Below are 24,657 nucleotides of genomic sequence, written 5' to 3'. Positions count from 1 at the left end.
GGAAGGGACCTCAAAGATCATCCAGTTCCAACCCCCCTGCCATGGGCAGGGACACCCTCCACTACACAAGGTTGCCCAAAGCCCCATCCAACCTGGCCTTGAACACCTCCAGGGATGAGGCAGCCACAGCTTCTCTGGGCAACCTGTGCCAGTGCCTCACCACCCTCAGAGGGAAGAATTTCTGCCTTAGGTCTAATCGAAATCTCCCCTCTTCCAGTTTAAAGCCATCGCCCCGTGTCCTGTCACTACATGCCCTTGTCCAAAGCCCCTCTCCAGCTTTCCTGTAGCCCCTTTAGGCACTGGAAGGTGCTGGAAGGTCTCCCCGGAGCCTTCTCTTCTCCAGGCTGAACAGCCCCAACTCTCCCAGCCTGTCTCCATAGCAGAGGTGCTCCAGCCCTCGCATCATCTTTGTGGCCTCCTCTGGCCCCGCTCCAACAGCTCCATGTCCTTCTTGTGTTGGGGACTCCAGAGCACAAAAAGTCTGAATTTGGCATAAGGAGGATGGCTGAAGAACCATAAATGGGACAGGGGGAGGAGGAGGTGAAAGAAACAGGTAGAAAACCTGTCATTGGACATATTGTAGGGGAAGGAAGCTGGGAGAGAAAGAGTTTGCAGAAGAAATCAGTGGGAAACCCGGAGTAGGAGGGAGGAGATTCAGAGCTCGGGTGGCAGGGCGGAGGGGGTCACATGAGGAGCAGGAAGGGAAGGATGTGATGGGACCAGTGGAAAACTGGACAGAGGTGTCGAAGGAAAGGGATCTGGGCTGATCCTGACCTTGTTCACACCAGGCAGGGCTGGGAGAAGGGAAGAAGGTCCAGAGGAGCACGGCTGGCCCAGCTGCTCCATCTGCCCCACGGCAGCAGCAGGGCCGGCCAGGACGTGGGTTCGGGACATCACGGGCAGGTCTGCAGCAAACCTGGAGTGTCTAAAGCTCCCGGTCGGTTGTCACAGCCGGTGTGACAGAGACACGGCTTCGGAGAGCATCACGGCTGCGCGTGGCACAACCCCATTGACAGCCTCACACACAGCAAAGGGGATGAGACTTGCAAAAACGCTCAGCCTGGCCCCGAGCAAGGATCTGGAGAAGATGTCTTAATCCCTGGTCCCATGAGTCACATTCAGCAAAGCCCAAAGGGTTTAGGATTTGCTAATGGGAGAAGCTCTGAACGGACGCGTGAAACTAAAGCCTTCTGTGCTACAAGGAGGGGACTAAAAACCCATTGTGAACGTATTCAGGATAAAATCTGACTTATAGCCGTCACTGATGGTTACCATAACCCCCGTGGACCTCACTCCCGTAGGAGAAGCAGTGGCAGAAATGACAGATTGACTTCCAGAACAGCGTTTGGCCAGTTAAGGAAAGGCTGATGCCTGCAGTGACAGGAATGAGGTGGCTCAGACACTCCCTACCTCTCTTCTGTAGGGCCAGACTTCAAACAAAAGCAGCTGTGCCATTGTTTGTTTTGGAGTCCAAATGGGGGCCAAGCTCATTTATCATCTGGTTTTCACCATCTCTGGATCTCGGTTCCTAATCTGTAAAAAAAATCATATTTTTCCTCTCTGATGCCTTATCTTGGTGTGTTTTTTCCCTGCATGCACACCTGGATCACAGACTCTGTCTATAAAGGGGTAGGACCACGTTCAGGTGGGGTCTGCCCTCATGGTTCCACAGGACAGAAAGGTCCTCATGTCTACCGCTTTTGAGTGCAAGAAATCCTTGCAGCCGGGGGGAAATTAATGCTCACAGATGGAAGAATGCTCCAGCACACCACTTCTTCGTATGCACCCTGCTGCTTTTAATGTGTGATGAGACTCGGATACAGCCACCAACAAACGAGATACGGTACCGGCCTCATCTGGACAAACCAGCTACGGTATCTTGTTTGATGATGGTGATTTTGCCAATATCTGCACTGCTGCACTGATGTCTCCTTCTGCTTCAATCAGCGCCTGCAGGTTTGCTCTTTGGTCCTGGAAGCCCATGGCACTGAGCTGCTCCATTTGTCTCTTAAATCTGGTCTGTGGCACCTCCTCATCCGTCTCCACCTGACCTTTTGCTTCATCCTTGTCTGACATCAAAATTGCCTCTTCCTCAGACTCCTCGTCTTCTTCTGAGTAGTCCATCCTTTCCTCATCCAGCTCCCCATTCGGGTCCCACACACTAGACATAAACTCTGGTGCTTCTCTTGAGAGGGTGCGTAGTCCCAGCTGGATCTGCAGCAACGCCTGCAGTGCTCTGGGCTTTGTCAGCAAGGATGAGTTCTCAGCCGTCTCCATCTCCGGTGGCAGCGGCTGCCTCCATTGATCTTGGGGTGGAGAATTTCCTTTGCTTGAAGCACGAGCGCCGCTCAGCAGCGTTTGCGCCGGGCCGTGGGGGTTTGTTAAGGCGGTCGCCAGGTTGAACATGAATTCTGGGTTTTCTATCAGCTGCTGAACCATGTTCTGAACGTTTTCTAACACGGGTACCTCTGCAGCCGCTGCAGGACCCAAATTCGGCGAGGCAAAACTGTTGCCTGCGCTGCTGCCGGCAAACTCGTCGTCATCGTCACCTCCACCATGACCGACTCTGTCGGACGGCGGAGCCCAAGGGTTGGGCAACGGCCTCCGGTTTTCGGTGTGGGCTGGTAGCCCGGCTCCGCTCGGGGGTGGGTTACTGCCCACGGAAGCGAAGGGGTTGTTGCCCAGCTGTGCCTGCACAGCATTCAAGAATGTCTCCTCGATTTCCCTGAACTGCTGTTCCAGAGCTCTGTGCCCACCAGGAATGCTTTCCAAGTTGCTCATGGCCACGTCGCAGTTCCTTATCATCTCTTGCAGCATAGCAGGACTGTTGCAGGCCTCTAATATTTCTCTGATGGTATTTGGGTCAGTGAGAATCTGACAGATCTCGGGATTTTCTTCAGCCAGCTGCTGCATCTGAGGGTGGGACATGACAAGATCCCTGACAAGATTGGCATTGTCAAGGATGTTGTGCACAGAGGTGCTCTGCAACATCTTGCTTATCAAATTGTAAATGAACACATCTTGTTCTTGAATGTTGTCCACCATGGTGTCCAACATGTTTATTGAGTCCAGGTCGATGAGAGGGACACCTGTCACCCCAAGGAAGAAGCCCAGCAAAAACGCATTGTTGTTGATGATGTTCAGATCCAGGTCTGAACTGAGCATCCCAGACAAGAGGTTCTCCATGTACTGGGCCACTACTTCCTGGCTGGAGGGCAACATGTCTATTAATTTATGAGCGATCAAGCATGAGTTTTGCAGACTCACTGGGCTTCCCAAGTAAAATACGTTGGAATCACTGTGGTTGGGAGGTTGCATCAGAGTGGCCGCTCTTCCTTGACCTGCCAGGCCATCCTGTGGTCTATTTTGGGACCTGATGACCACATGGATGCTGACCCCACTGTGAATTCCATGCTGGCTCAAAGTGTCTTGATCCTTGAGGACTCTGCCAGCAAATACCAGGACCAGCAGATCAGGGCGTGTTTTGAAACGCTTGGCAACTTCTTCCTTAAACTCCTGGATGGTGCTGCTCTGAGCAACCTCAAACTGCTCCTTCTGCTTGAGGGTCTTCACGGTCACTTTGACGATAGTTGAGGAATCCATGGTGACAGCAGGCTAACACGTCTCCGCTGCCCCTTTGTTTTCGGATATGGTGGCTCTGAGACCAGGACTGCGCTTCGGTCCGCTGAAAAGCAGAGGTGTTGGCAGAAGATGGGAAGAAACAGGGGGCAATGGCTGCCAGCTGAAACAGGGGGGTGGCTGTTGCCCCTGCTATGGTGGCAGCTGGTGGGGGGGAGCAGTGACACGGGGACAAGGATCACCTCTCCTCACAGCACAGAGTGAATGTACCAGCCAGACGTTGCACAGCTGATCTGCTGGCTCACCACCCGAGCAGTCCCTCCGTGTTCCTTGTCTGCTGTGGCCTCCCGCCCACACAGAATCGCCGTGCAGCCGTTGCTGTGCTATGACATCACTGCTGATGCCAGAGTAAGCAGCAATCGCCTGGAGAGGGGGCACCTCCCTTGGAGCTCAGCTTGGGCTTCACCACCTACACGGTCCCCAGCCAACTGCGTCCCTGGGGCACAAGGAGGACCACGATGTGGGAGAATCCAGACTCAGGGGACGCCAGGACCACTTCCATCGGAGATGACCACCACTGCGCCTGGGCTGGCATCGCCAGCTCCTTCGCAAAGCTCCCAGGCGCCCGCCCGCTCCGCTGCGGACCTCGCGCCCCTGTTTCAGCGAACACCCCTCTCCTGCCGGCTTTGCTTTGGGGATGCAAAGCACCCTGGAGCTTCTCATCCCGTGCCCCTCAGCCTGGGGGTCCTGCTGTGGGTTTGCTGCCAGCCCAGCGCAGGGTCAGCCCTCTCCTCTCGCAGGCTCCGGGCAGTGCGGGCTCTGCCGCCTTCCCGATCTCAGGGCACCCCTGATCTCCGCTGTCCCCGAAGGAAATATCGCCCTTCTCCAGCCCGAGCCCGGGAGCACCCTGGCCTTTTCAACGCCAGCTCCACGGAGTGCGCCGGAGCTTGTCTTAGTTTCACCCCCGGGATTGCCGCGGGGCGGGCGTTGCGAGGCAGGGGCTACCCGGGCTGTGCAATTCCCATTTTGCCCCGTCCTGGCGGGTGCCGTTCCCACACTCAGCTCCGTGTTCGCAAAGCGGACCCACTCCAGCGCCGTGAGCGGAGCGACTCTCTCCTTCACCCCGCTGAGAAAGCTGATGTTGGTTTCCAAACCAAGCCCAAAGGAGGTAAATTTGTCTGAGCGTCCCACGGTTTATCTGTTATTTGTGTGATGCCTGGAGAAATATTTCCACGGTCCCCAGGTTGCTGATCGGTCTTTTCACCGGCAAAATTCAAAGACCAACTTTCACGGAGCCAATCTAAAAATCCAGGTGCACCAGAACACCAGCTTCATTTCTTTAGCCTTATTTCGCAGCACTCTGGTTATTTGATGCTGATATTAATTTTCTGTCATGGTTTGATGTGGAGGGGGGGTGGTTCTGGTGGCAGGAGAGGGGTTTTGCTCCCTGAGACCTCCCCGGTTTTGGAACCGGGTTAGGTTTGGTTCCGGCCACCGGATCAGACTGCCATCCCCCTCGGGGCTGAGCCAATAGGGCGCCTCTGCGAATTGCCCTATTTAAGTCAGGACAAAGGGACCGGAAAAGGTGCTTCGCCCAGGATCGAGCAGAGAAGGGAGGAGGGCACTGCCCCCGCTCCCTGGCTCCCGGCCGGGCAGCTGCCTGCGTCGGGCCGGCGCCGCCCACGGAGGATGGCGGCGGCGGAGCCGGCTGGGGAACTCGGGGGCACCCCACTCCCGGGGTGCCCACTGGGCTGAGTTCACCTGGAGAGGACTGAGATCTGAGAGAAACAGCCGCATCGACAGCAGGTCAGTGAGGATGGAGCGGGAGGAGGAGCCGGAGCCGAGTTTCCCCTGCGGCTGATGGTGAGATGGCAGGCGGCCCCCTGCAACCAGGGCGGCCTCGGTGGAGCAGAGACCCACTCGCAGCCCGTGGGGAGAAGATGCCTGAGCCTGAGGATGGTCGTGTTGGGGTGCACGACACGGCAGAGAGGCATCTGGAGTCTGAGTGACGACCCACGCCGGAGCGAGTGGCTACAGCTCCCTAAGTACCCGAGACTGTGGTGCAGCCCACACCGGAGCAATCTGTGGGGAAGGATTGTCTCCAGTGGGCTGGGCTCACGCTGGAGAAGTTTGTGGATTTTGACTCGTGGGTAGGGGATCCATTGGAGCAGGGGAAAAGGGTGTAAGGACTCCTCCTCCTTTAAGAAAGAAGCAGCAGTAACAGCACGGAATGAACTGACCTGCACTCCCCCAGTCCCTGCCCCCTGTGCTGCTGGGGGGAGGAGGTAGAGCCGGGAGGAAAAGGAAAGGGGGGGGGAAGGTGTCGGTTTTAAGATCTGGTTTTGTTTCTTTCTGTCCTCTCAAGTAATCGGTTTTTGTTTCCCTTTGTCCTTCTAAGTAACCATTAATAAACTGTTTTGCTTTGAGAAAAGCCCAGTCTGTTTTGCCCGGGACCATGGTTGGTGGGTGCTCCCTCTGCTCTTGTCTCAACCCTCAGTCCCTTTGGTTTTTTTTCTCTCCTCTCTACTCTACTGGAGAAGGAGAGACTGTGTGAGTTTTAGTTGCTGGATCAGCCTAAAACCACGACATTTTCTAAATTTCAAAAGCTCTCTTTTAGTCAAAAATCTTCTGATGCATTCGCAGAGGGCTTATTTCACACCCGCCAGTCATGCCACGCGGTGACTCCCCGAAGGACGTGGTACGGTTTCGGTTTCCAGACAGCCCAAAGGCCCCTGCTCCTGTTTGCAACAACGGAGAGCTCCTCTGCCACCATCTGCTTGGGCAGAACACGCGGCACACACCCCGTGCCCGTGCGCCGATGCCAGATTCCCCTCTCCCACCCAAGATTCGTCCCCCCGTCAGCGCCACCGACAACCCCTCTCCCTGCTGGGTGCAGCAGCGGTGGCACAGGGCACCCGTCCCTCTGCTTGGTGACCCCTCAGCCCTCTCATCACCCTCATCACCGCTGGCTGCACTGACAAGTGATGGAAAAATGGTGCTAAACCTAGCGACGGTGGTTTCTGTCACCGTTCTCACTGCTTGTTCAGTCTCAGAGCATGGACATGAGAGACAAGAACAATCCTCCTGCTCCGTTGTGGACATCACTGGGATCTGGGGAAAACTGGCACCTTGGAGTCATCGCTGCCGTGAGGCCTCACCGGCGTCCTGCAGCAAGCAGAGATCCTTTATCGTGTCTGCTGCACCCAAACACAAAGTCCTGGGGGACCCGTGGAGGGGACCTGGCCCGGAGCAGGACTTGCTGCTCAGGCTGCTGCACTGCCTGGGGCAACCTCCTGACCTCACACTTGGGAAACTCCTTCTGATTTGCACCCAGATTTATTTCTGATGCCTCTATCAATGCGTGCCTGGGTGGTGCCACTCCTCTAACGAGTCAGGAGATAAATAAACCTGGGATGAAAGTCAGAAGGATGGAATTTCCCAACCATTCTAACACTTCCTTCCCCGTTGAGGAGGGTCATTAACCTGAATAGCTCCAGTTCTTCCTGGAATCTGATTTCTGGAGCTTGTGAGGATTGGAGACTATCCCAGGAACCGCAGGCAGCATTCACAGCATGTTTAGATGCTACTGTTCCCCCTCAGACCTTGTTCATGCTGTGGGGGCCACCCACCAGATCCAGAGCTGGTGCCTGCAGCAGTCGCAGCTTCTGGCATCACCCAGAGCCCACGGACGGAACGTCAACCATGGCATTGACTGGAGCTTCCATTGCAAGCAGATGCAAACCCTGCTCAATCCGTGACCAAGCCTGCGAGGCTTTTGGGTGAGAGACCACCACCGTTCCTGAGTTCTGGGTTTGCCAGAAGAATTCTGGCGTTCTCTGTGTGATTTCTAGCTGCTGCACGGCCTGGGTGGACAGCTCGGCCAGTGCTGCCTTCTGGGACCTCTGCAGCTGCAACAGCATCGCCCACTCTGTGGGACGTGCACAACCCCACCATCAGCTGGAGGGATGCAGTGAGCTGGTGGGGAAGGCTGTAGGCCATCCCGGCTCCCACCCCAGAGTCCTGCCGGAGTAACAGGAGCTCTGTTCCAGTTGCCAGTAACACCGTCAGTCAGCAGAGCTGCTGCTGGTGCAAACATTGGTGGCTCTCACAAGGGAAAGGAGATGCCGATGGTCCCTGGTATCGCTACGGGAAAGCCGGCGTCTCCTGCCCATCCTCTGCAGGGAGCAATTTCTCGCTGAGGAAGCAAATGAGTTGTTTTCAGCTGGTTCACGTGCTGTGTTAGGCAAGGCTGAGAGAGTTGGAGTTGTTCAGCCTGGAGAAGAGAAGGCTCTGGGGAGACCTTCCAACAGACTTCCAGTACCTAAAGGGGCTACAGGAAAGCTGGAGAGGGGCTTTGGACAAGGGTGTGTAGTGACAGGACACGGGGCAATGGCTTTAAACTGGAAGAGGGGAGATTTCGGTGGGATCTAAGGAAGAAATTGTTCTGTCTGAGGGTGGTGAGGCACTGGCACAGGTTGCCCAGAGGAGTTGTGGCTGCCCCATCCCTGGAGGTGTTCAAGGCCAGGTTGGATGGGGCTTTGTGCAACCTGGTGTAGTGGAGGGTGTCCCTGCCCACGGCAGGGGGGTTGGAACGGGATGATCTTTGAGGTCCCTTCCAACCCAAATCATTCTGTGATTCTATGATTCTATAGGCACCCAGAGCACACACACATGAACAGATTGTCATCTCCTGTGACATTTTCGGCATTGCTCACTGCTCAAAGTTGACACTGATATCTGCTGGAAGGACAATACGGAAGGGCTCAAGCAACCAAAGAGGTTCATAGATGCATTGATGGCAGCTTACCTGGCATAGGTGATGAAGGAGCCAACAAGTAAAGGGGCTCTGCTGGACCTGGAACTTGAAAACCAGGATGAACTGGTCAGGGGCATGAAGGTTGGAGGCAGCCTTGGCTGCAGTGACTATGTGATGGTGTAGGTCGGGATTCTGGGAGGAGGGAGCAGGTCTCAACTAGACTTCCCCTCTCCTCCAGCAGCATCGCCACGAGCGATGGGAAGTGGAACACAGATGGAGCAGGGTGATAGGGAAGAGGTAGGACAGGCACTGTGGCTGCCAACTGGTCTCATCACCAAGCACTAGAGAAGATGATGATATCTGCCCTCAAAGTGACAGCAGCATCAATCCTTGCTCAGAAGAGCCCTTCCGAAGAGAATGGGCAGGGGCATCCCAGAAATACCACAAATTATCACCCTGCAAGCACGCACACACGTAGAGCCGGAGGCCCAAACAGGCACGCAGACTGCTTCTATGTCCTCCACCGCTCTGGAAGCCAAAGATCTCACTGAGAAAACAACTTCATACCAAACAACTTCCACTTTCCACATGGGCATATATATATATATATGGGTATAGTCACTGTTGGAAATCTACTGATGCTCTCATGAGCTTCTCACAGCAGTTAATTATTCTCATTATTCATAATAAGGCTTTCGTTTCTAATCAGAATATGTCTGGCTTCGTTTTCCATTCATTCAAATTCATCCTTCTCAAGGGCATTGCAATGATCCTCAGCATCAGATAGTCTCTCCCGAGACTCCCACCCTGCAATGAAGACGCCTCTTCAGCTCATCAAAAATTAATATGTTTTGCACCCTTCATAGGTGGAGTGTTTTCTCCAGCGCTTGAACCACACGGCTGTTCCGCCTCCCTCCTCTCCAGGCCTTTTTGTTGTCCGTTGAGCGCTGACCCCAAACCAGAAGGCAGGATTGCAGGTTGCAGCAAGCCCACCCGCTCGCTGTATGGCATGACTCTGACATCGACCTGCTCCTCCCTAAAAACAGATCTGGGGCTAAACCAGCCTGTGGATTAGTACAAGCCCCAAAGTGGTCAGCCAGGCCAGAAGCCACCAGCTGATCCTCCGCTGAGCCCAGCAGCGGGGTTTTTTTGAGATCTTTACTAAGCGTCTCCGGTCAGACGTGCGTTATGCCCCGAGCTCGTGTTGTGCCAGACGGAGCATCTGCCGGGTACAGCCCAGCCCTCGAGAGGCTGCACTGAAACATTCCCAAGAGCCAGGAATTGCTGGAGCAGACCTCTGGATCCGACCTCCCTCTGCGCTCCCCTGCTGCTCCAGGAGCGTTCGCTGCTGCCCGTTTCTGCCCCACATCCCAACGTGTTCAAAGGGAAAACGTAACTTTGGCATCCGAGTCCCCAGAGGTGTTTTCCCGGCAGGATCCGGCTCAGCCGCGACTGCGGCACCGGTGAAGCAGCTGGACTGCAATCCTCTGCGTCGGTCCGTCGCTCCGTACACGACGGGGTCTAACACGGGGCAGAAGGCACAGAGACTGGCCAAGGTTATCGGAGCAGCCCTGGGAATACAGCACCCAAAACGGCGTGCGGGAAGGAGGAGCGAGCACAGCAACATGACCAAGGGATGAGAGCCGCTGGCACTCGGAGCCCTGAGCTGGCAGCTGGGTGGGAGCTGGAAGGCGGTCTGGGGAGTCCGCGGGTACGACGCAGCGATGAGCGTGACGTCCACGGCTGTCGCAAAAACTGCAGTCGTGACACCGCACCAAACGCTGGCGGTGATGTCCACACGGGCCAGCCTGGCTCTGCCCGCACGCTCACAGCAGGGGTGAGGGAGGAGTTTGTTTCTGCAGAAGGTCAAATGCTTCACAAGAACAACCGTGGGGAAACAGTGGAAAATCCTCCTGCTCGAGCAGCCAACTGTATTGTCCCTGTCATCCTCTTTATGGGCAGGGTCACACATCTGAGGGGCTTGCAGACAGCAACGTACCCATCAAATGCCATAGCCAGTGGGATTGACGATTCAGCACAGGAGACAACAGGATGAAGAATGTCTGGGTAATGTGGGCTCCCAAAGAAATCTCCCCAGCCCTAAACCAGAAGATGCCCAGTGTCTTGGGCACGGTGGTAGCAGACAGCAGCAAGTCAGCAGCTGCCAGCATGGGCAGGAGGAGGTTCCTGGGCTCATGGAGGCTTCTCTGTGTGTCATTGGTGAAGGACAGTGCGAAGTTCCCAAGGACAGCAACCTTGTACATGAGCATAAAGGGGGGTGGAGATCCAGAGGTGAGACTCCCCCGCGCCAGAGATGCCCATCAGGACACAGGTGACGGGAGCAGGGGCAGGGCAATGGCCAGCTGACATGACAGCCTACTCCTTGCACTTTCCACAAGGCTTCCGGTGGCTAAAAATAAAGGACAAAACCAACTTTAATGTTACAGGTCTTGAGTACCTGTGCACACAATCTCACTGACGCTGCCAGAAGACCTAATCTGTGACAGCCACTCACGGAGTCACAGAACTGTGGAGCAATCCAGGCTGGACAGGACCTCAGGAGGTCTCTGGTCCAACCTCTTGCGCAAAGTAGGGTCAACTAAGGGCTTTATGCAGTTGAGTCTCAAAAACCTCCGAGGATGGAGACTTCACAAGTTCTCTGGGGAACCTCTCCCAGTTCATGCACCGGGACTGTGAATTGGTCAGCCCTGTGCAACCACAGACCATCCTTCCCTGCAAGCGGGCAGGAGGTGAGTGCGGGCAGAGTGGTCCCAGGGCATCATCCTCTGAGCCTGAGCAGGGAGAGGTTGTTTCCTCCTCCTCCTCCACCCATCTGACCCAGGTGTAATCCAGCTCTCACCTAACAGGCACTGGCTTCCTGCTCCCCCAGCAGGCGTAATTTTAATTTCAACCCCTCCTCAGATATAACACCGTCCCAAAAGCCTAGGAACTTTGCTTCCATCCATCCCCACCCCATCTCATAATGTAAGTCTTGATGTGAAGAAACAGAAAATTAACAGGTTTTTTCCCGTTTCAGCTGATTATTTTCACCATCTTACGTTGCTCACTGAGAGTCATGGTACCAGGTAGATGTTTTGGACTCCTCTGTTGCACTCATGTAGAGGAAGTTCTCCAGACGGTGCTCGTGATCCAAAGCTGTCCATGACTCAAAACACAGGCTTCAGCTCTTCTTGATTCATCAGATGAGGAGAAGCACATTTTATGGCAGAAATGCTAAAATAGGTAAAGAAGATTCACCCTTTCATATCCCACCACTGGGGGAGGGCTGTGCTGCTTAGTTTCAAGCCAGCAGCCCACATCACACCTGAAGTCACCAGATGACCTCCCACCCGCTCAGCAGACATCAGAGGAGCTTGTCTTGACTTCCAGCAGTTGCCAGGACCAAAGGCTTATTTTTCATGGCCTTCAACACCACAAAGGACTGCTGCGGCCGCTCAGCTTCACCCCCCTCATAGCACCTCAGAGCATCTGTAAGACGCTTTGCTTCCATCTTCATTGAAAGGGGACCGAGCACCACCTCTCAGCCATTATTGTGGCTGAGCAACGCTGGATCAAAGTGCTGGGTTTTCCTGATTTTCTCCCCCTCGTCTTAGCCCCGTCATTATTTCGTTGGTGGGAGAGGTGCTCCATGGGGACTGGGCAGTGCTGGTGTGCACTGGGGGAAGGAGCAGGACCTCTCCTGGCAGCCATCACGGCTCCAACCTCCCCCAGTCCCTCCCTATCCCTCCAAGAACCATGTGCCATGTGCCGAGGGACCCTCCTCACTCGCTGTACATTTTCAAACGTGTGGATCTGGGGACTGGGTGAAGGATTTGAGAACAAGCCGAGGGAATCACAGACCTGCACTGCCCACCACCGCCCCTGCACAGCTATGGAACACACTGGGACCCTCACATTGGCCAAGCATCACCCAAAGTGCCCCCACCAACATGCTCTTCCATTGGATGCCTGAGCTTCTCCGGAGCCACTTCCGCTGGGACTGCAGCCCCCTTCCCTGGTACCGCCTGTACCCCTCCTCAGTAGGAGGATGACTTTGCATCCACCTCTATTCAATTAGCTGTCTTTGCATCATCTAAAAACCATATTAGCAACGATTTTATACTTCCTTCTACACAACCAATAACAGTCACACGGCATCAGACGCAGCATCCGATCAATCCCCGTTGAACGGCCCCAGAAATACGTGGAAAACTCTCTGTCAGCGGCGAGCTCCCGCTGAAATAAGACTTTGCAGTCAGCCAGACTCCATTAGCATCTGCTTTACCTATTATTTGTTTGTTTGTTATAATGAGGTTTATATAACAATGCTGTGAAAATTTAAAAACCACTCATAGTTGTAGTCAGCCTTCAGGTAACTTTATCACCCAAAGGTGGAAGTCATCGGAAAATGAAATGGCAGGACTCTACGGAAGCTAAACACCAAAAATAAGTACTGATTGCCATTAATTGCATTCTTGCCCTTTTTACACTTTATTGATCAAGTCTCATATTTGCTTTTCCATTATTTTATTTGGAGCTAATGTCAAACTAAGCAGTTTCAAATTTCTCCAATAAGCCCATTTTTCCTTTTTAATATTAGCACACCTCCGAAAGGGTTTCTTTTTTCCTTTTTTTCTTTTTTTTTCCCACTAGCTTTGCTAAGCCTGGGGATACTGGAGGAAGACCTGCAGGCCTGGTGGCTCCTCCACCGGCTCTTCTGGACCCCTCGTGCACACGTTATCCAGACCTGCTGATTTCCACTTGCCTGAGCCCGGTTCCCAAAGGCTACGGATGGGACGAATCTGCAGCTAAAAAAGTGAATGGAAATAGCCACGGGCAAAATCTGAATTGAAATGTGCACCTCAATGTAAAGAAGTCTGAGGTGCACTGGAGACTTTGGGGTTGCTGGAGGTGCCTGTAAAATTCAGCAAAATTTATTCAGCAGGAATGCACAGAAATACAGCCTCAGGGGACAGTGTCAGGGCAGAAGAGAAGTCCCAAGGGCAGGGACGATCTCCATCCCCACCCTGAAGCACAGTCAGTCTCCGGCAGGACACCTCTGCCCACCCCTCTGTTCACAGACCCAAAACCGGTCCCTTTTCCTTGGAAGCAGGGTAGAGAGGTGGGTGGCACCCCTTACCAAAACTGCCCGTTCCTTGGGGTGTGTCATCAGGGATGGAAGCCCAGCAGGTCAGTCCCAAAGCCTCCAAGACCAGCCCACGCTATGGACCACCCCAGCATCATACCCCTGCTCTGGCCACCAGGTACCACCAGGCTGGCCGGCTGCTTTGTCCATACCTGAGGTCCAACTCCAGCAAGCCAGCAGGAGGCACAGTCGGGTGGAAACACCTCCCAGCTCCCAGAGGGCACGTTAAGGACTTCTCTGAGACAGACCTGGCACCCAAAGCTAGAGCTAGCCCATTCTGGGTGCAGAAGGAGGAGATGGAGAAGGGGCCCAGAAATTCAAACAAAGAGGTGGAGAGAGAAAGGATGGTTCTGCTATTTGCTAGCAGCAGTACACAGGCTTCAAAACCGTTACCTCCGCTTTCACCAACACAAACGTGACGTCACCGCCTATGCCTGTATTTCTCTAGTAACTCATGGCGCCTTCCTCATCCTTAGACAATGGGCTGGTCACACCTCCCTTTTTCAGTAAATATGGTCCTACTACAGAAAATTTACTAACTGGCTTACTGGTGTTACTACTGAGAGTATGAATGTGCACTGGCAGCCCAGAAAGCCAACCGTGTCCTGGGCTGCATCCAGAGCAGCGTGGGCAGCAGGGCGAGGGAGGGGATTCTGCCCCTCTGCTCTGCTCTCCTGAGACCCCCCTGCAGTTCTGCCTTCAGCTCTGGGGTCCCCAGCACAAGAAGGACATGGAGCTGTTGGAGCGGGGCCAGAGGAGGCCACGGAGATGCTCCGAGGGCTGGAGCACCTCTGCTCTGGAGACAGGCTGGGAGAGTTGGGGCTGTTCAGCCTGGAGAAGAGAAGTCTCCGGGGAGACCTTCCAGCACCTCCCAGTGCCTTAAGGGGCTACAGGAAAGCTGGAGAGGGGCTTTGGACAAGGGTGTGGAGTGACAGGACACGGGGCAATGGCTTTAAAATGAAAGAGGGGAGATTTCAATGGAATCTGAGGCAGAAATTCTTCCCTCTGAGGGTGCTGAGGTGCTGGCACAGGTTGCCCGGAGAAGCTGTGGCTGCCCCATCCCTGGCAGTGTTCCAGGCCAGGTTGGATGGGGCTTTGGGCAACCTGGTGTAGTGGAGGGTGTCCCTGCCCATAGCAAGGGGGTTGGAACTGGATGGTCTCTGAGGTCCCTTCCAACCCAAACCATTCTATGATTCTATGAGTATTTGCAAAACACTTTGAGACATTTGACAGAGCAGTACTGATGACAAGCACATTTTTATTGCCATAGCTGATATTATATCAAGTTTTGCCCCAAGTTTCACTCCCAATTTCCTTCCTAGCTGGCTGCCCCAAGACAGACTCCTACAGAAATGATAGGAGAGGAGGTCTGAGGAGTTGGAGGCCCCTGTCCTGCTGGACTTGGCTCAGTTACATCCAGTGTGAGATCAGGGCCACTTCTCCATCCAAACACATTGTACTCCAGTTGCACCTGACATTGGCTAGCAGGGGTTTGCTCCTGCTTGGAAGCCAGGCTGGCTCTGCACACCCCTGGGAGTCCAGAGACAGAGATGCTAAGACAGGACGCGATGTCTCCTGTTACCACTGGCTCCCCCTTCACTCCGAAGTTACCAGCTCAGCCAGACGACATCAGATCTTCCCATCCTTGCTCACAGCACGGCTGAGTGCACAGCTCTGAGCAGGAGCTCAGAGAAGCAAACCCACACGGTTGGCAGCAAAGCCTGCAGCCTTCCCATAGCTCGTCGCCCAGGAGGGACACCGGGACCCAGGAGGGAGGTAGATTCAGGTTGGATATTAGGAAAAAATTTTTTACCATGAGAGTTGTAGAACACTGGAACAGGTTGCCCAGAGAGGTGGTGGATGCTCCATCCCTGGAGACATTCAAGGCCAGGTTGGACGAGGCCCTGAGCAACCTGATCTAGTTGGAGATGTCCCTGTTGCTTGCAGGGGGGTTGGACTAGATGACCTTTGAAGGTCCCTTCCAGCCCTAACCATTCTATGATTCTATGATTCTATGACCTGATCACCCAGGGGCCTGGAGAGCCACCTCCCTGCTGTCCGGCTGCCCAGATGATGGCTGGCTCTGGGACTCCCACCATCTCTGTGTCCTTGCAGCCTTCTGAGAGTCCATCAGGAGAGAAGAGACCCCACAGGTCCTCCCAGACCTGAGTGCCTTCAGAGAGCATCAGCCATGTCTGTTCCCATCCCACGGAGACGATACACAGCTCGAGCAGAGACGTTGCTATGCTGAGATGACACACAGATTACATGTACATGAAAATGTTTTCTGTTTCATAAGATCTTCAACAGCACCTTAAGAAGTCAGAAACTGTATTTTGCTTACGAAGGCCTTGACTGAACAAATACTCAACAGTGGTGGTTTAGGACAAGGCGGGGGATCCCAAGAACACAGGAACAGTGGTAGTCCCCAGTGCCTGGCTCCTACTGTCCCAATAGGTTGTTTCTGCTCAGCACATCTAGGAGCCTGTCCAGCCCCTCTGCAACAGCGTGATGGGTTGGATGTTGATGTCCGTTGGACTCATCTATTTTGAAAACATTCCCACCTGGTCCATGTTTGCCAGGTGCCCACTGTCTTTCATTCATTTCCCTGTTTCCAAAACTCCCTTTCACCCCTCTGCTGGCAGACCAGCCCAGTGGCCTGTTCCTGCCCGCCCGGCTATGCCGTGCCGCCCAAGACCCCCAGCCTGAGCAGGTGAGCCACGCGCTCCCGGATCTGCCTTGTTCTCACCCCGTAGACAATGGGGTTGAGCATCGGCGGCACCACAACGTAGAGGTTGGCCAAGGAGATGAGGACATGCCGGGGAACGTGCTGGCCAAACCGATGCACTAGGACGGAGAAGAAGGCCGGTGTGTAAAACATGGCGATGACGCAGAGGTGGGAGCCGCAGGTGTGCAGAGTCTTGGGGGAGGCACGCGAGGATGGCAGCCGCCAGAGGCACCTGGAGATCAGCGCGTAGGAGATGGCGATGGAGACGACGTCCAAGCCGGCTGAAAGGAAGCCAGCAACCACCCCGTACCAGATGTTGACAGAGATGTCGGCGCAGGCCAGGCGGGCCACGCCGATGTGCTCGCAGTAGGTGTGGGGCATGACATTGTGCCCGCAGTAGGGCAGTCGCCTGAGGAGGAAGATGGCCGGGAACATGATGCAGAAGCTCCTGATCAAAGCTGCCACGCCAGCTTTCCCCGCGACGGAGCGTGTCAGGACGGCCGTGTATCGCAGCGGGTCGCAAATGGCGACGTACCGATCAAACGCCATCGCCAGTAAAACGGCCGACTCTGCCAGAAAAACAAAATAGATGGAGAACATCTGCGCCAGGCAGCCACTGAAGGAGATTTGGGTGGACAGAGACCAGAGGACGCTGAGGGTTTTGGGCACGGTGGCAGTGGACAGCAGCAGGTCGCAGGCTGCCAGCATGCACAGGAAGATGTACATGGGCTCGTGGAGGCTGCGCTCCTTCACGATGGTGACCAGCAAGACCGAGTTCCCCAGAAGGGCAGCAGCATACATCATGAAGACCGGGATGGAGATCCAGGTGTGAGACTTCTCCATCCCAGGTATCCCCACCAAGATGAAGAACGCAGGGTGGGATCCTGACAGGTTGGGCGCCGACATGACTCGATGCAACACTTCACGTCGTTTCTCGCTCGCAGGAGCTGCGTAATGGTAGAAAGCAAGGCTCTGAGAGCAGCTGAGCCATACCCGGGACACGAACGGGAGCTGAACTCACGGTTAGCATTGCTCATGGCACAGGCACTTCAACTTCTGAACCGCATTTTATCTGCAAGTGTTAAATACTGGGCAATGTGCTCCATCAGGGTTCCCCTCCACTGCTCAGGTCCCTTCATCTCGGCCAGATACTGTCATTTCTGCTGTCTGAAGCTTTGAAATAAGGAGAGTCTTCTGCCTGCAACTGCCTGCAGCTGCTGGGAACAGGAGCAGAATACACGGGAGGTTTCACTCCTGAAACAGTGATGGCATCAATGCTGCGCTGGTTGACACACTTGGATGTGACCGTCATTTATGCTGCAACTGAGAAATCTCCAGGGCTGGAAATCTATTAAGGAGGATTCTCTGCTCTCCCATGATGGCCACAAAGAGGACACGTGTGTGGCTCATCCTGTCCTGGGACACCCGGCTGTCATGACTTGGAGTTGTTTGGAAGCGACCTACGAGATCGGGACACAAGGAGCTCGGTTCAGTCCTGTCCTTCACGGGACTTTGCCTCCACGTGTCAATCCCTACAGAAGGTCTGTCTCTGTGATGGGGTGTGAGCTCACTCCACCAAGGCGAGGGAGAGGCCGGGGTGAGCCCCTTTCACCCCAAAACTGCTGCTTCATGAGAGCCCCAGACAGCAGCGTCCCATCGTCCCGCTCTCTGCAGAAACTCTCGTGTCAGATAAGCAAAGAGCCAAAAGTAAAAGCCACCAGCAGCAGGGCATTATCAAAACGTCTGGGGTCTAAAGTGGGATTTACGGAGCCATGAGCCGTGTCAGGAGCTGCCACCTTAGGCATTATGTCCACGGAGCACGAGCCGGGGCTCCGAGCTGCTGCTGGATTGCCAGGTGCTACGCAGCCAGGGCTAAATAAACAATGCAACCTTCTGAGCTCCCTGGCACCAGGGACCACTGTTTTAGAGAATATGGAAAATTTACAGGAAAACTTCTCTCCCAGTGCCCGCCCAGTGCACTTGAAGTGTTAGAACACAAGCCCATTCTCGCTCCAAGTGAAATGCCTTTGCATCCACTACCTCTGGGAGAACTGGGCAGGAGGAGCACGCTGCTTCCATCCCCTTTAGAGACACGTTGCCCAGTGCCCTCCCTGCCAGGCTCACGCAGGGAGTTTGGGATAACGCATCCAGAAGCACTGCCGGGAAATGTCGGTGTATCTCCGGCAGTGGCCTCACACAACAAATCCTGCGCGGACCCTACCGACCTCTCAAATCCATCTCTGACTCACCAAACCCAGTTGAAAGGACAGCGCCGTGACCCAGCCAGCTCACCCACCTCCTGCGCCAGCAACGGGATTCATCTGGGATGGACCCCTGGCCTGGGATATTTATACTGGTCCGGAGAGTGCCCGGAGCACCGCGGGGCACGGGCGGTTGTGCTCACACCCCGACGCAGCTGGCAAAGGGCACCAGGGACGTCACCAGCTCATTTTCCCGGCGTGTTCCCTACGACTGCGCTAATTGGGTGGGGATTGCACAAGCCCTGCAGACCTTCAGGTTGTCCCCGAAGCCACTTTGGCAAATCCTCACCACCCCATCATGTGTCACCACCCCGACCACTGTGACTTCTGCAAAACTCGTTGCCTGGTCCTGCGTCCCAAAGCAGTTCCCAGGGCGATGCAGGAGCAGGGACCTGTCAATCAGGTGTGAGTTCTTCCGTAGACTGAAAGTCCTTTGGGACCAGGACGTGAACGACGATGGAGAGGAATTTGGGAGCTTTGAGAGAGATCTCAAACCAGACAGTTCTGCTATAAAACTTTTTATCTGATTCTGTCCTTGTTCCTGACTTTAGCCGAGAGCAATGAATTTGTTGGGCTATTGAAAGCGCAGGGACCCTGAGCAGGCTGTGCAGTGGGGTCAGGGGAACTGCAATCAGCAGCTTCCTGACTGCCACAACCCTTCGGGGGAGCAGTCAGGGACCTCTGGGGACCGTCAGGGACCTCTAATCCAGGAAAGCAAACCAATCAACTGATAACTCCGTCCTGGCTGCCGAGTTACCATCTCATTTTAGGCAGGACAGCTTCCAAGGATGTGCTATTCATCGTCTGCCTGTCTGCTCAGTGGGGATTTTTATTAATTAACTGACATTTGCTAAGACATTATGATGATGGAGGTAAGATGAAGTAAAATCATTAAGCTTTGCTGCTCCAATTTATGACTCACAGAGCTCTGCAGATGAAGAACAATTAATAAAGCACCATTGTTCGTCGACAGCTATAAAAATGAATGAAAATGTGGTACTTTAACTCGAAACACTCGAGGCTTTGTTCGTGACGAAGGCTGTGCTGGTCTCTGTCTATTCAGCGAAGCATTCAAATGAACTTGAAGAGCATTTTCCTTTAAAGCATATGCTTACAGCTTGACTCAGCACAAGCCTGGAGCATGATCTCCACTTCAGGCACAGGCTTGACTCCTTCTGAGCGCACGTCAGCGTGAAAAGCCTGACCTTGCACCGACCGAGGAGAGAGGAGCGTTTCCTACAGCAATTCCATTGACTTCTACTTATCTCGTACAATCATAGAATGACAGAATGGTTTGGGTTGGAAGGGACCTCAAAGATCATCCAGTTCCAACCCCCTGCCATGGGCAGGGACACCTTCCACTACACCAGGTTGCTCAAAGCCCCATCCAACCTGGCCTGGAACACTGCCAGGGATGGGGCAGCCACAGCTTCTCTGGGCAACCTGGTCCAGTGCCTCACCACCCTCAGAGGGAAGAATTTCTTCCTTAGATCCCATCGAAATCTCCCCTCTTTCAGTTTAAAGCCATTGCCCCGTGTCCTGTCACTACACACCCTTGTCCAAAGCCCCTCTCCAGCTTTCCTGTAGCCCCTTTAGGTACTGGAAGGTGCTGGAAGGTCCCCCCAGAGCCTTCCCTTCTCCAGGCTGAACAACCCCAACTCTCTCAACCTGTCTTCATAGGAGAGGTGCTCCAGCCCTCGGATCATCTTCATCATCTCCCACAGCTTTTGAGATTTTATTGATTTTGTTGCATGTACTATGGGCATGCCATGAAAAAACTTCAGGAAAATCCCTTCCTCCTCCCCAGCAAAGGATCCTTGTGACCCAAATGTGCCTAGAAATAGACTATCACATCAACTGAGCTAGGAAAAAAAAAAAAAGGTCTTTCAAGAGCAATAAATTAAATACAAAGTGCAGAATTTCTGGTTTCACAGCTCGTGTGAGTTATTAAGCTAACATTTTAACCACGTTAGAAATATAAATCTTGCTGATCAGCTGGCTAATGTCCCATCACGCACGCCCCTTCGGGCATTAATCGCCAACCCAGTGATTCATTGACTCGGGACATTAGCCCGTGCGGTTTGCTCCCTGACCCGGCCGCCACATCCATCCAAGGAGCAGAGCAGCGGGACGGCTGCGGGTTTAAAACTGTCTCGTGGGTTGTATGAAACAGTTCCTGGAAACCCAGGGAAGCAAAAGGATCCATGAAACTCACCCATCCGGTGCGACGACACGCAGCCCTTCCCAACCAAGCCGCTGCTAAGATGCAGGTGAAAATGTGGGAATGCATCTCCCCCCCCAGGAGAGGGTCCCCGGCGTGCTGAGGATCACTCACTGGAGTGGCATCGCCCCAAGCAAAGTGCCAGTGGGCGAACGCAGTAACCCAGCACGTGGGCAAGCGCTGCCCCGTCACTGCCATTCCCTGTCCATTTTCCATCATTTTTCCTTGGTTTGGAAGCAATTTGGAGGCAAGCCTTTTGTTTTGCGTTTGTGCAGCACCGGCCCAGGGAGATCCTACCTCCCACTAGCTCCACAGCGAAGATGACGATGGCACAAGACTCCTGGGCATTTATGAAGGGGTCCCTTCCCAGGACCGTGCTCAGCCTCGTGCCACCCCAGAGCACACGCTCGTTTTACCGGCACTGCTGCCGTGCTCAGAGTCAGAACGTGCCCGAGCTCAACGCCCAGGAGAGGACAAGGAGGGGCAACAGTGAAGAAGGCAGCAGAAATAACCGCGTGAGCTAAAGCGTGTAACGGAGACACCAGTGAACAATATCGTTCCTTAACATTGACAGATTTATGGAATCCTAGAATCACAGAATGGTTTGGGTTGGAAGGGACCTTCAAGATCATCCAGTTCCAACCCCCTGCCATGGGCAGGGACACCCTCCACTACACCAGGTTGCCCAAAGCCCCATCCAACCTGGCCTTGAACACTGCCAGGGATGGGGCAGCCACAGCTTCTCTGGGCAACCTGTGCCAGTGCCTCAGCACCCTCAGTGTAAAAAATTTCTTCCTTAGATCTCATCAAAATCTCCCCTCTTTCAGTTTAAAGCCATTGCCATTTAGACAGCAGCTCAGCTGTTACTGGAGCTGGCCGAAAGGCTTTCAGGAGAGAACTCTCCAGCAGAAGGTTGCTTTGTCAACAAGTCCTTCTTTTCAGGCAGGAAGGGAGGGCTGGAGGAGACCTTCCGAACTGGCAAACAAGTCTCTCGCGGTCACGAGCTGTCTCGCGTCTCACCCCTACCTCCAAACCCGCTGTCACCCCTCTGACAGCTGCTGCCCAGCCGCTCCAGGGCCTCCATGCCCTGAAGACCTTCGAGCATCCGTTTCAGCTGAACGTATTCACGCGCTGCCCATAGCGACGCGCTCTCCTGACACGTTTTCTTTCCCACAGCTCCTATCAAAAAATCACGCTGGCTGCTCTGTGTAAACACTCCTTTTGCTAAGAAAGCCAACACAAACACAGATGTTTTGAGGACATTAAAAAAAAAAAAAAAATCCAACAATACGAGCAGCTTTTGAAACCAGCTCTTTGTTATCACCACTGTTAAACAAACAGCTTTTAACGATCAGACTTTCATTTCCCCTGTGCCTGTCACAGAGTTGCCAGCTTTAATGAAATCAGAAAAAAAAAAAAAAAACAAAGAAAAAAAATAAATATGTTGGAAGAGCTAAGAACTTTGGGGTTTTTTTTAATCTGAAATCATGAATCTCTCTCTTTCCCTTCTCTTCGGAAGCCATAGCAGTGTTATCAGGATGGCTGGAGCAGAGCAGGGGTTTGGTTGCTGCACGGTGTCATCTCCTGCATCACTCAGCTGTGGACAAGCCTGGTCCCCAAGAGCGTCCCTGGATTGTGCTGCCTGACATATGGGCAGAAAAGGATCTTGAGGTGCAATGTACCCAGCACTGGGTGCTGCTCAGCAGTGCAGTGCTCTTGCAGAGACAGAAGACGCCCCTGTGGCATGAGTAGGATGTAGGAGACCATGGTCCCTTTGCACCTCACTCTAGAGGCTTGCATTCAGTTTTGGATATCACGGTTTAAAGGATACGTTTCCCTTAAACACAGGACAACACAGCCTTTCCCGACCTCACAGGGCTCTTCAGCATGTGAACACCTTCAGCAACAAGAGGTGCCAGGGCCCCCCAGCGATGCCAGCTATGCCCGTGAAGACAGAGGATAGACCACCGTCTGTGCCGTGGGAGACGGCACGTTGCTCATCCAGCCATGGTTCACGTACCAGGCTCCGGTCGGATGACCAACGAGGCGTTCATGGTTTAGGCACTGAGGTAATAGGTGAAGGAACAAACAAAACCGAAGCTGTAGGGCAGCAAATAAAATCAGCAGCAGTAGGTGATGGTAGAGCAGGAGGCATAAGAGCCCTGATGCTCCTCAGCTGAACTCTGCCCCGATCTCTGCTAGATGGACCGTTCACCGGAAGCGTCTCTAGGAGAAACTGGTAGCATTGAAGGCGCTGATGACCCAAGCCCACATTTCCAGAAACCCCACCACCCTCAGCTTCTCTTGAACCTCTTGGGCAAACCTGTATCACCAGGGTGAGAAGTGCTGCAGCGCTCGGTGCCACTTTCCAGATCCTTCCCCATGTCCCTCTTCCCTCTGGCAGCGCTCAGCACCTGCTCCCCCATCTGGGGCAGAGGCATTCCCCCGCGGGGCAGAAGAGACGGACGACACGCTCCCGGATCTGCCTTGTCCTCACCCCGTACACAATGGGGTTGAGCATCGGTGGGACCACGACGTAGAGGTTGGCCAGGAGGATGTGAACGTGGCTTGGGATGTGGTGGCCAAACCGATGCGTGAGAAAGGAGAAAAAGGCGGGCACGAAGAACATGAGGATCACGCAGAGGTGGGAGCCACAGGTGCTCAGGGTTTTGAGACGAGCCTCCGGGGACGGAAGCCGAAAGACCGTCCTGAGGATCAGAGCGTAAGAGACAGTGATGAGCACGACGTCCAGGCCGGAGGAGAGCAGAGCCGTGGTCAGCCCGTACCAGACGTTGGCTTTGATGTCGGCGCAGGCCAGGCGGGCGATGCCCATGTGCTCGCAGTAGGTGTGCGGGATGACGTTGTGCCCGCAGTAGGGCAGCCGCTTCAGCAGGAAGATGGGTGGGAACATGATGCAGAAGCCCCGGACAACGGCAATCACCGCTATCTTCCCGATCACCGAGGGGGTTAAGGTTGAAGAGTACCGCAGCGGGTCGCAGACGGCCACGTACCGGTCAAACGCCATCGCCAGCAGAACGGACGATTCCACGATGAAGCTGAAATGGGTGAAGAACATCTGTGTAATGCAGGCATCGAAGGAGATCTCCCTGGCGCTGAACCAGAAGATCGCCAGCATTTTGGGCACCGTCGTGGTGGAAAGCATGAGGTCAGCAACAGCCAGCATAGCGAGGAAGAGATACATGGGCTCGTGGAGGCTCCTGTCCGTGATGATGACAAAGAGAAGGACGGAGTTGCCGAACACGGCAGTGATGTACATCAGACAGAAGGGGACAGAGATCCAGATGTGGGACTCCTCCATGCCCGGGATGCCCGTCAGGACGAAGGTGATAGGATCGAAGCTGCTTTCATTGAGCTCAGACATGGTGCCTCGGTGCTCAGTGTCAGCCTGACTCTGCTCTGTGCAAGAAAGAGAAGGGGTGAATGAGACCTGGTGAGCCTGGTGTTTGCCCATGACCCCCTACAAACCTGTACAAACCAGTGCATACAATGCTCTGTTTGCAACTGCCTCCCAACCCGAGCCACTTCTGAAGGCCAAGGGGTTGACTCAACGTGTTTTGCTGCACAAAGAAATCTTTTCATTCTTTCCTATCCACATACAAACCACGTCTGTAAGAAAAATGTCTTCTCTGTCCCTCCATTTGCACCATAAAACAGGCCAGGTCCTTTTCTACCTCTGCTTTATCCACTGTCACAAAAAGCCTGGCAAAAGCTGTAATTCCTTGCCTCGTCGTTGTCGGCGGGCTCTGTATCTGCGTGCACCTGGAAAGCTGTGTGTCTTTGTCAGGACCGTGTGTTTCTTCAGAGAGATGAAATAATACGATCTCTTTCTCTGTTCAGACCAGTGACCAGTTCATTTCTGAGAGCTCCTCATACAAACTTCCAAGATAGGAATAAAAACCATACCGGTACCAACATTGAGAAGAGTCTCGGATGTGGCTGACATTC

General features: G+C 54.1%; 4 protein-coding genes across 4 annotated transcripts; all 4 read right to left on the bottom strand.

Moving 5' to 3' along the window:
- Nucleotides 1-1,869: 1,869 nt before the first annotated feature.
- Nucleotides 1,870-3,603, bottom strand: LOC104371849 (ubiquilin-1-like). The gene has a single exon (XM_086630644.1). The coding sequence runs from the start codon at nt 3,601-3,603 to the stop codon at nt 1,870-1,872; it is 1,734 nt and encodes a 577-aa protein (XP_086486770.1).
- Nucleotides 3,604-8,290: 4,687 nt separating this feature from the next.
- On the bottom strand, nt 8,291-10,705 carry LOC147525986 (olfactory receptor 52B4-like). Its single transcript, XM_086630643.1, is given in 5 exon segments — nt 8,291-8,319; nt 9,989-10,237; nt 10,240-10,377; nt 10,380-10,611; nt 10,613-10,705. Coding segments are annotated over 5 exon segments (741 nt in total).
- Nucleotides 10,706-16,158: 5,453 nt separating this feature from the next.
- Nucleotides 16,159-17,115, bottom strand: LOC104378734 (olfactory receptor 52B2-like). The gene has a single exon (XM_009985818.2). It carries the CDS (start codon nt 17,113-17,115, stop codon nt 16,159-16,161), a length of 957 nt encoding a protein of 318 aa, XP_009984120.2.
- Nucleotides 17,116-23,098: 5,983 nt separating this feature from the next.
- LOC104378735 (olfactory receptor 52B2-like) lies at nt 23,099-24,073 on the bottom strand. Its single transcript, XM_009985819.2, has one exon. The coding sequence runs from the start codon at nt 24,071-24,073 to the stop codon at nt 23,099-23,101; it is 975 nt and encodes a 324-aa protein (XP_009984121.2).
- Nucleotides 24,074-24,657: the final 584 nt, after the last annotated feature.

This window comes from Tauraco erythrolophus, unplaced genomic scaffold (genome assembly GCF_009769465.1).
Source record: "Tauraco erythrolophus isolate bTauEry1 unplaced genomic scaffold, bTauEry1.pri scaffold_45_arrow_ctg1, whole genome shotgun sequence".
In the NCBI taxonomy this organism is placed as follows: Eukaryota; Metazoa; Chordata; class Aves; order Musophagiformes; family Musophagidae; genus Tauraco; species Tauraco erythrolophus.
The sequence above is the reverse complement of the archived record's forward strand: the minus strand, read 5'-3'. Positions and strand labels throughout refer to the sequence as shown.